This window comes from Pempheris klunzingeri, chromosome 1, assembly GCF_042242105.1.
Source record: "Pempheris klunzingeri isolate RE-2024b chromosome 1, fPemKlu1.hap1, whole genome shotgun sequence".
NCBI lineage: Eukaryota > Metazoa > Chordata > Actinopteri > Acropomatiformes > Pempheridae > Pempheris > Pempheris klunzingeri.
The window spans coordinates 11520046-11535584 of record NC_092012.1 but is presented as its reverse complement, the minus strand read 5'-3'; the positions used below and the strand labels follow the sequence as shown (position 1 = coordinate 11535584).

Sequence of the window (15539 nt, the reverse complement as noted above, 5' to 3'; positions counted from 1 at the left end):
CCACTAGCACTGCTCGGCTCGACACGGCACGGTTTGGTTGCATTTCCACCAGCGCTAGTACCAGGTACCAGGTACTATTTTAGTACCTCCTCAGCCGGGGTTCCAAGCGAGCTGAGTCGAGCTGACAATGCGACGTCACCAGACTGCAGGCCACTGATTGGCCAGGGAGCGGCGTCACTTGATGAGTCATGAGAGCGACTCAGTCACAAGAATCAAACCCGCCATTTTTAAAACCCTGGAAACAGAGACCGAGTGTTTTTATTATTTCTGTGAACGAGGTAAACGGATACACACAAACCAAACGCTCCATGTCCTTAGTTGTGTTTGTTTGTGCCGTATAGAAATTACGCTACCAGAGTTTCGGCCGGCCTTGCTATGACGACCCCGCCCACTTTGAAGTGGTACACTTCTGTAATGGAAACACAACCAAACTGTGCCGAGTCGAGTAGAGTCGAGCCGAGTAGTGCTAGTGGAAACGCGGCATAAGTGGCATCAGGTTGTTACATTTTCACACCTTGTGGCACCTGCTAGTGGCTGGGAGACAGACAGACAGACACACACACACACACACACACACCATCTATAAATTTTTTTTTTTCATTCTCATTCTGTCTTAAACAGACATACTGTCAATAACTCAGAGGAGTAATATGGATACTATTTATATTCTGGGAGACTAATTAGCACTGTCTTCTGTTTGTTATCGTTTAGGCCAACAGTGGCAAATAATACCTTTGCTGAAGAGTCAAACGTGTGAAACAGGAAGCTTCATTTACGTTGTTAAGCTCCAAGCTTCAGTGACTTTAAGCAGCCGCCTTGTGCTTTGAGCTAAATGCTAACATCAGCATGCTAACATGCTCAAAATAACATTACTAGCATTCTGATGTTAAGCAATTATTCTGTATTCTTTTCAATGTTATTTGTTAATAAGCACACCAAGCACAGCTGTGGCTGATGGGAATCCATAAAGTAGCCGTTTAAATATTTCAGTCTGACCCAAGCAACCGTGGCAACAATGGCGTAGTCGGTTATAATTTGAAGCTGGGCAATGTTGTATTTATTTGTAGTTTGTGTCTACGTCCAACAAATGACAGTAGCTTAGGCTACATCATGGTTTTTACTAAAGCAAGCACAATAAAAATGATTTTGCAGCAATCATTACCTTTTGGTATTGACTTTATTTGGGCATCCGAGTTAAAAATCAATCAATCAAAATTTATTTATATAGCCCTTTCCAACAGCCCAAAGGGTGACCAAAGTGCTTCACAGATAAAAATCAAAGGAATGATTTTAAAACAAAACATGACTTAAAAATAGCAGTTAAATAGACAATAAAAATAGACAGTGTTAAACTAAAATCTACATATAAAAGTGAACACATATTGTATCTAACCAAAATAAAAGACAGGATAAAATGAAATAAAATGTCACATGCAGCTAGGTATTAAAAGCCTTTCTAAATAGTGAGGTTTTCAGTTTTGATTTAAAAAGACCAAGGTCGGTGATGGTGCGCATATCAGGGGGGAACTTATTCCAGAGCTTGGGGTCAGCAGCAGAGAACGAGCGGTCACCTCAATGTTTATAATGTGTCCTTGGGACCTCAAGTAGGCGCTGATCTGAAGACCTCAAGGCTCTTGTGTTGGACCCGTACAGTTAAAAGCTCAGACAAATATGGTGGGGCGAGACCATTAAGAGCTTTAAAAACAAACATTAAAATTTTAAAAACAATTCTTGACTGCACTGGCAGCCAATGGAGAGAGTAGAGGACGGGGTAGATGTGCTGTCGTCTGTGGGTGTTTGTTAAAAGCCGAGCTGCAGCATTTTGGACGAGTTGCAGACGGCTGATGGATGACTGGGAGATGCCAATGTACAGAGCATTGCAGTAGTCTAGTCTTGAACTGATAAATGCATGTATGGCTTTTTCAAGGTCAGTATGCGTAAGAAAAGGCTTGACTTTTGGCCAGGAGACGCAACTGGGAGAAACTAGCCCTAACCACTGTGTTGATGTGTTTATCAAATTTCAGTCCTCTGTCCAATGTCACCCCAAGGTTTTTAACTGTTGGTCTAAAGGTTATTGACCCAACATCTGATGTATCCATATCCCCAAACACAAAAATAAGGCCATGAGATGCATACCTAGAGTGGCTAAAATGTTGAAAAATTATCTGAAAAGTTAATTGGCTCTGTATGACTTTGCACCTTTCTAATGGCTCTGGCAGCATATGACAATCTAACAATATATTCTTAATAACAAACCATTAGTTTGTTTTCTGACAAACTTGCTGACAGGTAGGCATCATGACAGGGAGAAAGGCCACATGTTGTAAATCGCTTTTGGTTGAAATTTTGTTGAGGCTGTACTGACTTTTGTCATTTCATGCTGCCTTTGCTGAGTAAATTCTGTGAATCTATTTACATTGTGAATTCACAATCAGCTTGTTAGATGTTTGATTTTTTTCATTGCATTCACACCAAACATTCCTTCTGATTCATGTATAAATAAACTCAAATCTCAATTTAACGAAGAAGGAGAAATGTTCCTGGAAGAAACAATTGTCATTTGTCAAAATCTTTTCATTTGCTCTGTCATTGTCTTCAAAACTTCCCTGAAACAATTCAAAAAATTCGAGACACAACAAATACCAGCGAATGTTTTGGGTCGAAAACAGAGTACTGAAGTAAAACAGAAGGAAAAACACAACTTAGATATATACTAAAGTAATACACCGGTGAATCCGATGTGAATATGAAAATCGAATGTCACACTGTGAGAGTGTTGTTTTTCCTTTTGTGTATTTGCTATAAGTCAGACCTCAGTTGGTTTCTTCACACTTCAGATAGTTCATATTTGCCTCTCAGATGGGTGAGTACACTGATAATGAGCTATATATCAAATGTTGTATCCAAGTGTCCCTTTTCATCACTGTCTGTAATAGCACTAATGAGTTCAAACTATGTCTTGTTTTAAAACAAAGTGAAGCATGTGTAAGAATACTAATACTTTGGAAAAAAAATGGAACATCAAAAAGCAAAAAGAAAAGCAAAGATAAGAATGAAACAAAGATTGAAAAATAGACAAAAAGAAAAGACCTCAGTAACATTTCTCACCATGTAAATTCAACTGATCACAACTTTACGGTTTACCTGCTAAATTCACAATTACTATTGATGTATATAAACATTTTACAATGTCAGAGAACATTAAGGAACATGAAAAAATATGTCCTTGTCAGCTAATATTGATCAAAATTAAAATATCTGTCAGTCAAACTGGGATGAACATTGTAGTGTTTGTATTGAATTTAAAGCTGCTATAATCAATATTTTTCCATTAACAATGGATCAAATGTCTACATGTACTGTGAAGATACTCATTCCTCATGACAGAGAAATATCAGTCAGCACTACATCTCCTTTGAACTCTATGGAGCATTTTAACATCTATCACATTGTTGGTTTTTTTCCAGCTGCAACTTGACCGTTTTGGTTCACTCGCTGCTCTCCACACACAGTAGGCAGCTGTACTCAGCTATAAAAACCCAGTGCAGACAACCTGCCAAGCATCAGACAGCAGATAGATAAAGTTTGCGACTAGCGAGTGAGCGTAGAGGAGCAGTTATCAGCAATAGAGTCAGATATTTCCCTCAGAAGTTGGTGGAGAACAAAAACACTTAAATATTGAAGTAAATATTGAATTGTGCCAGGTGAGCTGAAACATGATTCCAGGTGAAAGATAATGTTTCTCCACATCTGCTGGATTTCTAAATAAGCAACAGTTTGCTAAAACATTTGCCCAATCAAGTTAAAAAAGTGATAATAAGTTTACAGCTCGTTTCCGTTGCCCCTAAGTGGCCAAAAAAATCAGTTATTGCAGGTTTAAGGAGCGGATATGTGCAAAATCAAGCATACAAATGCTGCCATTGGACACAGATGTTTATCTATAGGTCATGTGGGTTTCAGTGAGGTTAAATGTCAAGTCCCTTGTTGATGGAAACACATTCTGTTAGAGCTCAATGAGTGAATCATTGACTGGGCAACCAAAGACCGAGTGTGCAATGACAAGAGGAACAGGTTGCAAACAGATGATGCTGATGAAAGTGCTTACTAAAATGAACAGTGAGCGGAAAAGGAGACGAACAGAAAATGTGGACGAACTGAGGTGTGCATGTGAAAAAAATATTAGGTGAAAAAACAGGGTTTAAAATTACACTCAGTGAAGTACTTGCTCGAGGCAGATTATAAATGATTGCATAATCTGGGCTGAGCTGACGATCATGATCCGCTTCATAGTAGTTGCAGTAAATCATGTGCAGCAGATAGACAATTTCTGAGTATTCAAGCTCATAACTTTCTCCTTTAGGTAAAAATTCATAGAACCACAAGGACGCACAAAGAAGCCCATTTAAGATGCAAATTGCAAAAGCACACACAGAGAGGAACACGTATACACAGTGAATGTCAGAGAGGCAGATCAGGCGCTCTCAAATGGTTATGATATAGATTTATGTGTTCTGACATCCCACAGATGGTGTGAATTAGTCAGGGAGGGGGTGCCAGAACGAGGTCAAGAGAGATGACCTGGCCTTCAGCTCGCCACTTGGGAAACCAAAGCAACAGACAAGTGAAGCTGCTGCTGCTGCAGTGCAACAACCGAGAGGCTGCAACAGCAGCTGTTATTGAAGCTGCAGAAGAGAAAGTGCTCCTGTAAAGTGCCCCAATCTCATCATCCGGAGAGATAAACAGCACTGAAAGGAGCCACAGCAGCACAAACGTGCATAAAAGCAGGCTGGGTGATAGAAAAGCTACATTGATTTTGACAAAGAGGGGAAAAAGTATTTTGTAAATGTGAAGACACGCAAACCTGCTCAAATGGGTTTTTAAATATGTAATGATTGTTTTTTTTCATTACTTTACGCATTTGCGACTAGTTTTCTATTATCCGGTACTTACTAGTAATATGAAAGATGATATAATTTATTATTTTGTTGACAATTATTCAAAAGGCAAAGGATAAGGGGCTACAGCTTCGTGAGCAGCCATTTCTTTTTAATGCACCCATTTCTGTGTACCTTGAGAAACGAGCCAAAAGCTCACGAGGGATAGTTACTGCTCCATAAACTAACAAGGAAGCACAGAGAATTAGCAGATAGCCTGAGGACAGTTACCATATGTTTGACAGAGTGAAGGATATGAACATACTGTGGGAATATATATATAGAGAGAGCTGCAGACAAAGAGGGAGAAAGGAGGAGAAATCATATGACGCACATACAGTAAATCCGTAGAGACACTAGAGAGGCTCACCTGATTGATGTGCTTCAGTTTGTCGATGATCTGATTTATTACAGGGTCTGCTCCCTTCACTTTGACTTCGGGGTTCACACTCTGAGCCTTAATCCCGTTGCCCACCACACGGAGTGTGTAGCTGTGAACAAAAGACAGAGGAGCCTGTTAGTATTTTCATATTTCCATCTGTCATGTTAACGCATAGTGTGAGACATTTCCCTCTCCAATATTTCACAACATAAGGCAAAGATTAGAGAAAAGTCCAAGAAATGAAAACAGATTTGTGAAGCAGAAATTATTTTTTTCCTTCCTTCCTCTCCTATTAATCATCTCACAACCACTCGTGTTTATCTTGGGAACCTTAGGAGGGCTCTGACCCCGAACTTGCGAAGTATTTGACTAAACTGTATATAAAGTAGCTGAAACTATTCCTGTCTCAGCAACAGTGAAATTATATATATACATACACATACACACACACACACACACACATATATATATATATATATATATATATATATTTTTTTTACTTTAGTGGTAGTTTAACCACCAGTGAGAAATACACTGTCTATGTATTGGAAAAGCAAACTGCGTCGTCATACTGAACTAAGATCAAATCTATTATCCCTTCTTCTCTCTGGAAGTAAGACTAAAAGTTATTAATATTCTGAACTCACACAAAGGTGATGGCATAATTCATTTGTAATCGTACCCAGAGGTTAAAGTGGGATTTGTGATGCGGAGGATTCACACGCATACACATAAACATGCATCTCTCTGCTGCAGTAGGCTGCATATCATATGTGCGCTTTATAAAAACTATACATCAAGTCTTTTATGGTCGCTCACAGAAATGAAACCGTTGCACACCGAGTATAACATACTGTACTCAACAATTCATTTATGAAGTGTGTTTGAATATTAGGCATCAATCGTTCTTATAAAGCAGTTTGTTGTTTTTATAGCTTGGTAATAGGCTTCAGCTCATCTCAAGGACTCCTTACTCTATAGTTCTGGTACAGTCTGTCAGCTGTAATGACTCTGACCATGGTGGCCAGCGAGTACAATTCACTCACATCTCAATCTGCGGCATATCACTTAATCAAACTAGATCAAGGTAAAGTCACTCATTGAGTGTGTGTGTGTGTGTGTGTGTGTGTGTGTGTGTGTGTGTTGCAGTTCTGACAATGTGCAGACAGAGCAGTGAAGTGTCACTTTGAACTTAAATATCTGAATTAGAGAATTTAAAATAAACTGTGCCTAAAATTCCTAGTAGGTGATTTTGTCACAGCTAACACAAATTGGGTGCATTCTTCAAGCAGCACAAGGTCAGAAAGAAAAAAAAAGTATGAATAAATAAAGTGCAGGAGGCACCGGTGCCTAATTTATTTAAAAGAAAAGGTGGGTGGCAGAATTCAAATTTAGTCAGAATGTCCTTGAGATGTAATTTTGATGTTAATTTACTGCTGATCACTGCTCCTAAAATGTGATTAGTTTTGGAAAAATGCAGTTGCCATTCAGTGTCATTTTTGTTAAACTTTTTAACAGCAGTTAAGTCTGTCATCGTCACCATTTTTCTGATTAGGCTCTTTCTTTTCTTTATGTGGCCTCTGTCCTCTCTGTCTGTGCTGTGTCTGCTGTCTTTCTACTGGCTGCCGCATCAAATGAAATATTAAAGTGAACGTTTAAAATCTGTCTACAATGACAGTGCTTTGGTAATTTAGAGAACAGACGCAGATGCCCAGAGCATGCATTCGTTTGACAGATTTACACAAAAGACTCTATCAAAGTGAAAAAAAAACACCCATAACACAATCTGTGAATTAAAGTAAGACATTATTCAAGTTTTATAGATATAATTTAAAAGGAAACTAAATGACGCAAGTCACATCTGATGAAGGCTGTGCATTTAAAGAAGTCTGGATGTAAGGGACTGGAGACATTGTGAATTTTAGAAGTCAACAAGTTCTCAGATTTTGTGGCATGACATGATTTCACTGAATGTCTCCGGCTTCTTGTGTGCGTCTCAACATACTGATTGACCAAAACGTAAGCGTGGAACTGGAGCTCCTGTTTGCTCTTTGCAGTAGGTGCCTGAGGCTCCCGGCTGATGTGTTGGGATTAGACTGCACCTGAACCATGTATACTGTAGTTATGATCCTGCTGCCTCCAACTCTATTTAATCCCTGGACACACCTGCTGAGATAGAGATTGTAAGGAAGTGGAATGAAGATGGTACTTGTTGAGTCTGGTGATACCATAAATTGTTAAGGGTATACCTGTTAAAAAAAAAAAAGGTAGAAAAAATTCATAATAAAGAGGGATCACTGCGCTCACTCGAACTTGCAGCCTCAAAGGTTGCTTCAACTTATCACGAGGTGCCATCCTATAACAAATAGCACAAAATCCACCTCATCGTGACCTTTACTGCAGTCTTTTTCTTCCTTTCTGTACAGTGTGATTAATAGCAGATTGAGGAGATTACATCAGAGCCATCTGTGCCCACTTCCTCCCGATGAAAATGTGCATAGGCACACATCTGTGTAAAAAAAATGGCATGTTATTACCAACAACTATTTTATATTGTGAAAACTGGACATGCATGAATTTAGTGCATTTAAATGGAAGAACATATAAAATATCATTGGTATCCATGCACACGCGCACACACACACATATATATATATATATATATATAGAGAGAGAGAGAGGCAGCTCCTCTTGCATTCACTAAGCAATGCATTTCATTATACCACTGGGATCCATATCTTGAAACACATACAATCTCTTGTAGCATGCTGCAGGGCTGGCAATGCAACACAAAGACTCTCAGGGGGTTGCAACACCAGAAAATAAGGGTCTGCTCCTTAAAGAGTGTCACTGATAAAAAAAACATTGATCATAGTCATCATATATTTTTCAGGGTGAGTAAAAAGCATAAAGTAGCATCAAGCACAACCTACAAGAAGATATCAAAGACCAGAGTGATTGCCTGTGTCTCTGTGGACCAGCAGCAGGATCCTATAATCCATATCCTTCTCCCCAAAGGGAAGCATGGCTTGCATCTCATCTCTGCTCACACTGCTGTTCAGCCTCTAGATTGAAAATTTTTAATCATTTTATTCTTGGCTCTTATCCCTATCTCATTCAACTACATTTGTCTGCGAGTGCAAAACCTTCAAGTCTGGAACAAAGAAATCTGAGGCCATCTTTGCCTTATTCCCTGACATCAGGACAAGGTGGAATTGGTAATGTCAAAGCAATTTACTCTGATCAGCATCTTCTCCAGACACCCTCAATCCAGTGTACTGTTATACTGTGGCGGATGGAAGCTGCTGTGAAGAATTTGATGCTTTCTATTTCTAATATTTCTGTCTCAGGTGCATCACCTTATCTGTATCCTTTTGGTTAGGGCTGTGGTGAGGAGAGGCTGAGAACTAGGCACAAAACGAACTTTGACACAAAACGCACAGCAACTCACTCTAAGAAAACACATCCAAATAGACAAATCACAAGGTAATGACGAAAAAATCTTCACCAATTTGACAACGCATATGCAGCATGACAAAATGCAAGTTTCACACAACACAACCAAGTACAAAAATGCAGTACTTTACACAGAAGTTACAAAATTACGTTTCCATAGGACTCTATTGAACATGCCCGAGAGATTGCTATGTTTGTAGCTGTTACATTAGCCTGCACACTATATACACTTGCTTTGCATCAAACGTAAAGCAGATACGTGCGATAATATCGAAAATCACGTATCCAGAACGGAAACAAATTGGAAACACAATATTGACATAACACCACTTTTTAAGTTATTTCCACACCCAGCTGTTATAGAGCAACATTAGCATTCATTTACAAATGTTTTTGCAGCCATCTGATGCATACAAGTCTAATATTTACTCTTATTTTGCTCCATTTTTGGTCTCTACCCACTCCTGGCGGAAATATCTGGCTATTTAGCTGCTCAGTGCTCCATTATGTTCACTAGGTAGTCACTAATTATGTTTGTCCACTGAATAGTGCTGTGTGAATAGGTAGTGTGCAGAAGTTTTTTTTAACCTGAAAACAGCTGCCTGCTGCAGCCTAAAACAAAGCAATGAAATTCACTGTAAAGCTCCACATAGCCATGGTGACATATTCATGTCACAATGTTTTCCCACTGTTATCATTTGACACATCGCTATTATAAAAATAGCGAATACATCTGCTTTAAATTAACCTTAATCGCAGTAACTATCACTGATTTGTCATTTTCAGTGAATTTCTGTATTTAGAAAGTGAGTGAGAAAGAAGTGTTAATGATTATATTTATATTTTCTTAACAGGGTGTTATGATGGCATGTGTTGTCAAATTGGTGAAGATGTTTTTTTTCTTGCGTATTTGCATGTGTTTCCTTAAGCTCTGTAGTTTGGTAAGAACTGCAGTTCAAATTTACTATATGGCAGATTTCACAATAGTCCACCATTTTAGGTGCATTGCATATTCTTGTTTTCTAAACTTGCTTAATCTAAAAGCTGCACGTGTTTCAATCTGCTTGTGATTTTTGGAAATGGTTTACTGATGGCTGCCGAACATTCACAACATCATTAAACTAGTAAGTCAAAGACTGCTCACACTGATTTAGATCTATTAGTATGCGTCTGCTGCCTTCGAGGTATCAGTCATGAGTTGCAGCTGAGCATGACTGTTAATTATTGGCAGTCACACCATCTGTCTTTTAATTCTGAGTTCATGTATATAATTACTACGGAGATAAATAAGACGGCGTTTTTTATAAACAAAAACGGATGTTTTTTTTCCCCCAATTTAATATGTGTCTAATATGTGAAGCAAAAACTGTTAATAAAAGCAACAACAAGGCAAGAGCCAATCATGTTCTTGCAAATTTCAATCTAAAATCAATCTCAGATGTATCTGTCGAGCTCTTTTTTTTACAGCAGTGTAAAAAAACAAACAATGTATTTTTCCTGAGAGCACCTTCATCAAAATGTTATGGAGAGAGGAGTTCAGTGGCTCAGGAGATGAAGGAGGTAGACCATGCACACTGTTCATGGTTGGCTGAGTGAGAAACAAAGCAGGCCTGCGGTTAGTAGGCTAGAAGGCAATACCTGCCTTCAAGTTGTCACTGAGGAAACAAAAGTCCTTCTGGCTCATTGCCGAGCACAGAGAGGATCTGGGAGAGTCCGCTACTTCAAAGCAGCCTGTTTACTTAAGCTCAAAAGGACAGAAAATACTTCAGGCAAGACAATAGAACATATGCAGTTTATTGTGTAAAATCAACAAGAGGGCCAAGCTTCAAACAACCATCTGTTTGGTACAATAACCCAGAGTTAATGTGGCAATAATGATATCAACTGCAACACTGTAATTAAATAATGCATTAATATTCCCATACCTCCTTCCATAAACGTGTATGTTTATATTCCACAGTAATAAAATAAAGATTTGATATCTTTTTTTTTTTTTTTGGTATATCTATAGGAATCATTCTTATTCGTGCACAAATTCTGAATCAGATAAATTAAATGACTGACAAAACTTTTGCAGACAGGTTGCAATATGGTATTCTCATAAAGGATTATTATAAGCAGGATTACAATGTTTGCCGGTATGTGTATCTAGAACTGTGTACCTTTACTGATAGCTGTGACAAAGAGGATAATACAACAGCAGTCAACAGTGCCTCTGGCAAAGATTTAGCTCCAAACATCACTACTGCCATGTTTGTTCCAATTACTAGGAAGCCCTGAGCCTTGAAGTTGTATTGACTTTTGCCAGGAAGACACTATGGAATTAGCCAGACAGAGCTGTTTGTGCAAGGTGGCAGCAGTAATTAATATGGTCTGGTAGTTGGTGGGTAATGACCATTTTGTGTCAGGAATCTGTACTTACATTGTTGTGCCGAGTGGTTGAGACTTGCTCATATGAATAGTCGGATTAATTATAGGGTCATAAACCCAAACTTTTGCATGCCTGAGAAAAATAAAAGAAAGCGCCTGTGAATGCACGCTAATGACGGTGAAGTAAACAACGTTTTGAGGAAATGAGGGAGGAAAGACTGGCGACGTCAAAAACAAAATAGACTGCAAAAAAGGAAGCTTATGACAAGTTTCCATAGATGCCTACATTGTCTTGGAAAAAAATATGGAAATAACAACTATCGCTTTGTATTAAAATTGTTTATATTTATTTTTCTTACAGTTCTTCATGATTATGGACAGCTCAAAGCACTAGAATAATGTTGGGGGTTGGAATATAATGGTGCGAGTTATATCTTGACAAAGTTGATTAGAAGCATGAAACAGGACGCTTCCAGTTTTTCAAAGTTTCCCTTATGTGCGACAGCCTTGTGCTGTGTGTATTGTTCTTATAGTGTTGTTACTCTGTGTTGTTTATTTGCCGATTTATTGTGGAACTGCAATGCAGAGTCCGAAACAAAAGACAGCAAAGCAGCCTGTATACTGATCTAGAAACTTCCTTGACTGGGAACAACGCTGCCAGTGAATGTAACATTGGGTGCAATTATCCTCTAAACTGTATTTGGCAGCAGAAATTAGTAGCATTTAAACACACTTTATATGAGATAGTGTTGGACAATTCTATATCAGTGTGTCCAGAGGTTATTCACTTGAATACACATCTAATGCTTCTGACTTCGGGTTTATGATCCCATTCTGTCTCTTTAACAATGACAAAACGGAGAGTTAAGAGAGGCACTTTGCTAACTTGGTGTTCGTTTATTTATTCATGTTTTTTGCAATGCGCATTGCTTGGGGAAATCATAACACACACCTTTGTAAATGGCACAGAGCCCCAGGATCCCTGCACAAGAGGAGCACAGTGTGAGCTGTTAGACAGTATGCTAAAACTACAGGGGTCAAGTCAATACATGAATTAATTTTTTTTCACCATCTCTCGCAGTAACATGACTATTCCACCAGTACACTTTAGTTTCAAATTGGTTAAAATAATGAACTGCGATTTCGAATGGTGTCTGACAAACCAAAGCTAATGTCCATCAGTATTTGGATGAACATCGGCTGTTGCATGTTTAGCTTTATTGTCCCTTCTTGTTTCCGACAGCGTTGTTGCCATAACCTCCTGGTGCACCAGCCTCACCTCGAGAGCCAAAGCTTATCTATTTGCACGGATCCGGAGCAAACTGTACATAAACAGCGACGTTTTAAACACATTTACATAAACAAGTGCCAGCATATGGCACCGCACTGCTCTTAACACTGATGCCCAAAATGACACCAACACCCCATTCACAGCAATCCATTATTAGGGTTGTAAAGAGGATGTTATATTGTGACGATAATTTCCCTGCGAAGCTAAGTGGCTCTGTGTGCATATGAGCTACAGCATCAAGCTCGCTGTTAATGCCAAATAGATATCAGAAGTCCTCAAATGGCAATGGAACTTTTATAACACCTCTTAAATATTTGAGTTTTATGGAAGGTAATAAGGACAAATGGAAAAGTTAGCTATCTAGGAGGTACAATGGCCTCATAAAAGCAGATGGTCACTGAAAGAGGGGATTTTTAAAGATCTTAATGCCCCATAAGGGCAATAATGTTCAGGATTAGACAGATGTAGTAAGAGGAGGGCAGACAATAAAAGACTCATCAGAGCTTTCACGGCATCACTCATCAACACGCTCACGTAAAAAAATATTCAAAAATATTTTGTGTACTTTCTTTGCGACACATGAATACTGTGCAGTGTATGTTTTCCATCTCACTGCAGGACCCAAATAAATATCCTGCAGAATTTCATGTACTGACTTCTTGGTCACAATCCAATGCAGATTATGAAAATCACAACTCTGATGAAAAACATTTTTCTCTCTGGCACAAACCATAAGAGGCTTAGTCGTCTTAGCCATCTTCATCCATTGACCTTGCTTGTCCAAATTTCAGCACCTGCCTCATGGAGGAGCAGGGGAAATTACATTGAAGGGATGATCAGGAATTTATGAGGAGTTCTGTAAACATGCATAAACAAATCAACAATCCTTGAGCTACACCCTCATTCACAGGCTTTCAAATAGTCTGGGCAGAGAGGATGCCAGGTTTAAAGTAAACACTTAAGCAATGATTGGACTTCCTCTCACAATGGCACTGTTTCATAACAAGGCATCTATCCAGCCCAGCGGTGGAGGCAAAGCAGCACACTGTAACAAAGCTTGAAGAAGAATGCTGGACCACTCTTGTGTTTGAATACTTAAGCAGGATATTAACATGTAACTTGACAGTGCCATGCTCAGCCAGGCTGTAACTCTCACTGTAAATCATCAGTCCTTTAGTTTCAAAGGTATGAGTGGGAGGAAGCACGCAATTTCCTCAGCAATTTAGAATACACTGAGAGGAGCGCTGATAGATTATAAAATGAAAGAAAGTATGCAAACACAGGTAGAGTGGGGAATATACTGTAATTAAAGCACAAATTTGCTTGATCATTTTTGATTCATCCATATGAAGCAGAGTGTGGCTGCGGTGATAGACAAATCTGACACTACTTTAACTATAAGTCAAAGTAGTCACATAGTCACATAAGGCTCAAATCAAATCAAAGATAATGTTGCTGCGTGATTGCTGGATGTGAAAATAAGCAGCTGCTTATTTTAAGACTTGAGTCTTAACAGCTTAAAAGCATACGCCAGTGTTTCAAATTTGTTTCTGGTGTCCCCAGTGGCCAAGGAAATATACATATTATACCAGGTTTAGGGCCCTGAGGTACACCAAAATGGACACAGCTGCAGATAGCTGGGTGGATCGTGTTCATTTTTAAGGATTCTGTTATGTTATATTATGTTTATGTGATTCACAGAAAACATGTTGAGATGGTATATATTTCTACGTTTAAACGGTGCAATTAAAAAGTAGAAATAAAGTACAGTACAAGAATGTGGGGACAACATGGTAAAAAAACAACAAATATCCAAATCAGTATCCCAATAATGTTTCCACAGCAAGGAAACACATGGATGGAGTTTCAAATTTGAAAAAAATGGAACTATTGAAGATACCCACTTGATTTGTCCAATTCAGACTGCTGAATTACACATTTCTGCTCAGAATGATGACTTTGACTGATTTTGTGCCCATTTCGTACACTGAACTCATGCTCCGATGAGATCTGTTCACAGGCAGCATGGAGACAAGGGATGATTACAGGGACCAACAACTCTTTGATTGTACTGTACAGACAGAGTATTGTTTTAGAATAGATCAAACAATAAACAGCTACTTAGTGGGCAGTGCAACCACAAGCTGATCACTAATATAAATTAACCTTGAGTTGAGATTAATTAAATAAAAATTGCTCAGCGGCCAGTACGTGGTGCCCTACACTAATTCAAGGTCATAGACACACACTCACACACACACACACACACACACACACACACACACACACACACACACACACACACATAACTGAGGCTCAGTCTAAAGCTCCAGATTGTTCTGTGTGTAGGCTTTTGTCATCACAGCTCTGATTATTCTACCACCGCTGGCAGAAACAAGTGGCCACATCTGCTGTTTCACCAGCCACAGACACTGAGATCCACGGCACTGTCACCGCACCTCTGAGAGAACTGTGCAGATCCGCAGCAGTAAACAACACATTGGCAAAAGGGACCAAAATACCAACAGTCTAATCACCGCTGTGAAACAGTTTGTGGGTATTTACTCTCAGCCTCATTCTTCTTCTTACTCAGGGGCTGAATGGGCCAAAGCAAAAGAACTGCTGCTGATGGTAAAGAAGCTCATAAACCTCCTGCAGGCGAAAGCTCGAAAGCTTTGAATGACAGCTGCAAAACACCAGTTAGAGTGATTTGGGTTGTATTCAGGGCTTCTGCAGATTAAGAAGTCTGAGTGTCACCAAATTTAAAAGAATGACAGACATCACTGGAAGGGAAACAAGTACAGCTGCAGAGAAGCAAACTCGGTGGTTGTTCGTTTACCAATATGCACTCTACAAAATAGAAAATACAAAAGATGTTGTTAATAATTTGTCTGTCCTCATTGATATAAATTGGGGGCCAAAATATACACACTTCTCTAAAACAGATTATAACCAGGTAAACGAACAGAATCACTTTTAACCACCTCTCAAAAGCTGAAATGGCGTTTATGTAGCTCCCCCTGAGCATTAACGCACATACTGTAGTCCTTTACATCACTTCACACCTGGCAGTGTATCAAAACCGGGCTCCCTGTCACAATTTCTT

The 15539-nt window shown here is 39.1% G+C and overlaps 2 protein-coding genes across 2 annotated transcripts in view; both read right to left on the bottom strand.

Moving 5' to 3' along the window:
• blzf1 (basic leucine zipper nuclear factor 1) overlaps positions 1-15539 on the bottom strand; it is a 160835-nt gene that overhangs the window by 42525 nt on the left and 102771 nt on the right. The window lies entirely within an intron of this gene.
• gpc5a (glypican 5a) overlaps positions 1-15539 on the bottom strand; it is a 118485-nt gene that overhangs the window by 58294 nt on the left and 44652 nt on the right. Inside the window, exon 7 of the mRNA XM_070833285.1 lies at positions 5305-5425. Within this exon, the coding sequence (XP_070689386.1) occupies positions 5305-5425 (121 nt within the window). The remainder of the gene's footprint in view (positions 1-5304; positions 5426-15539) is intronic.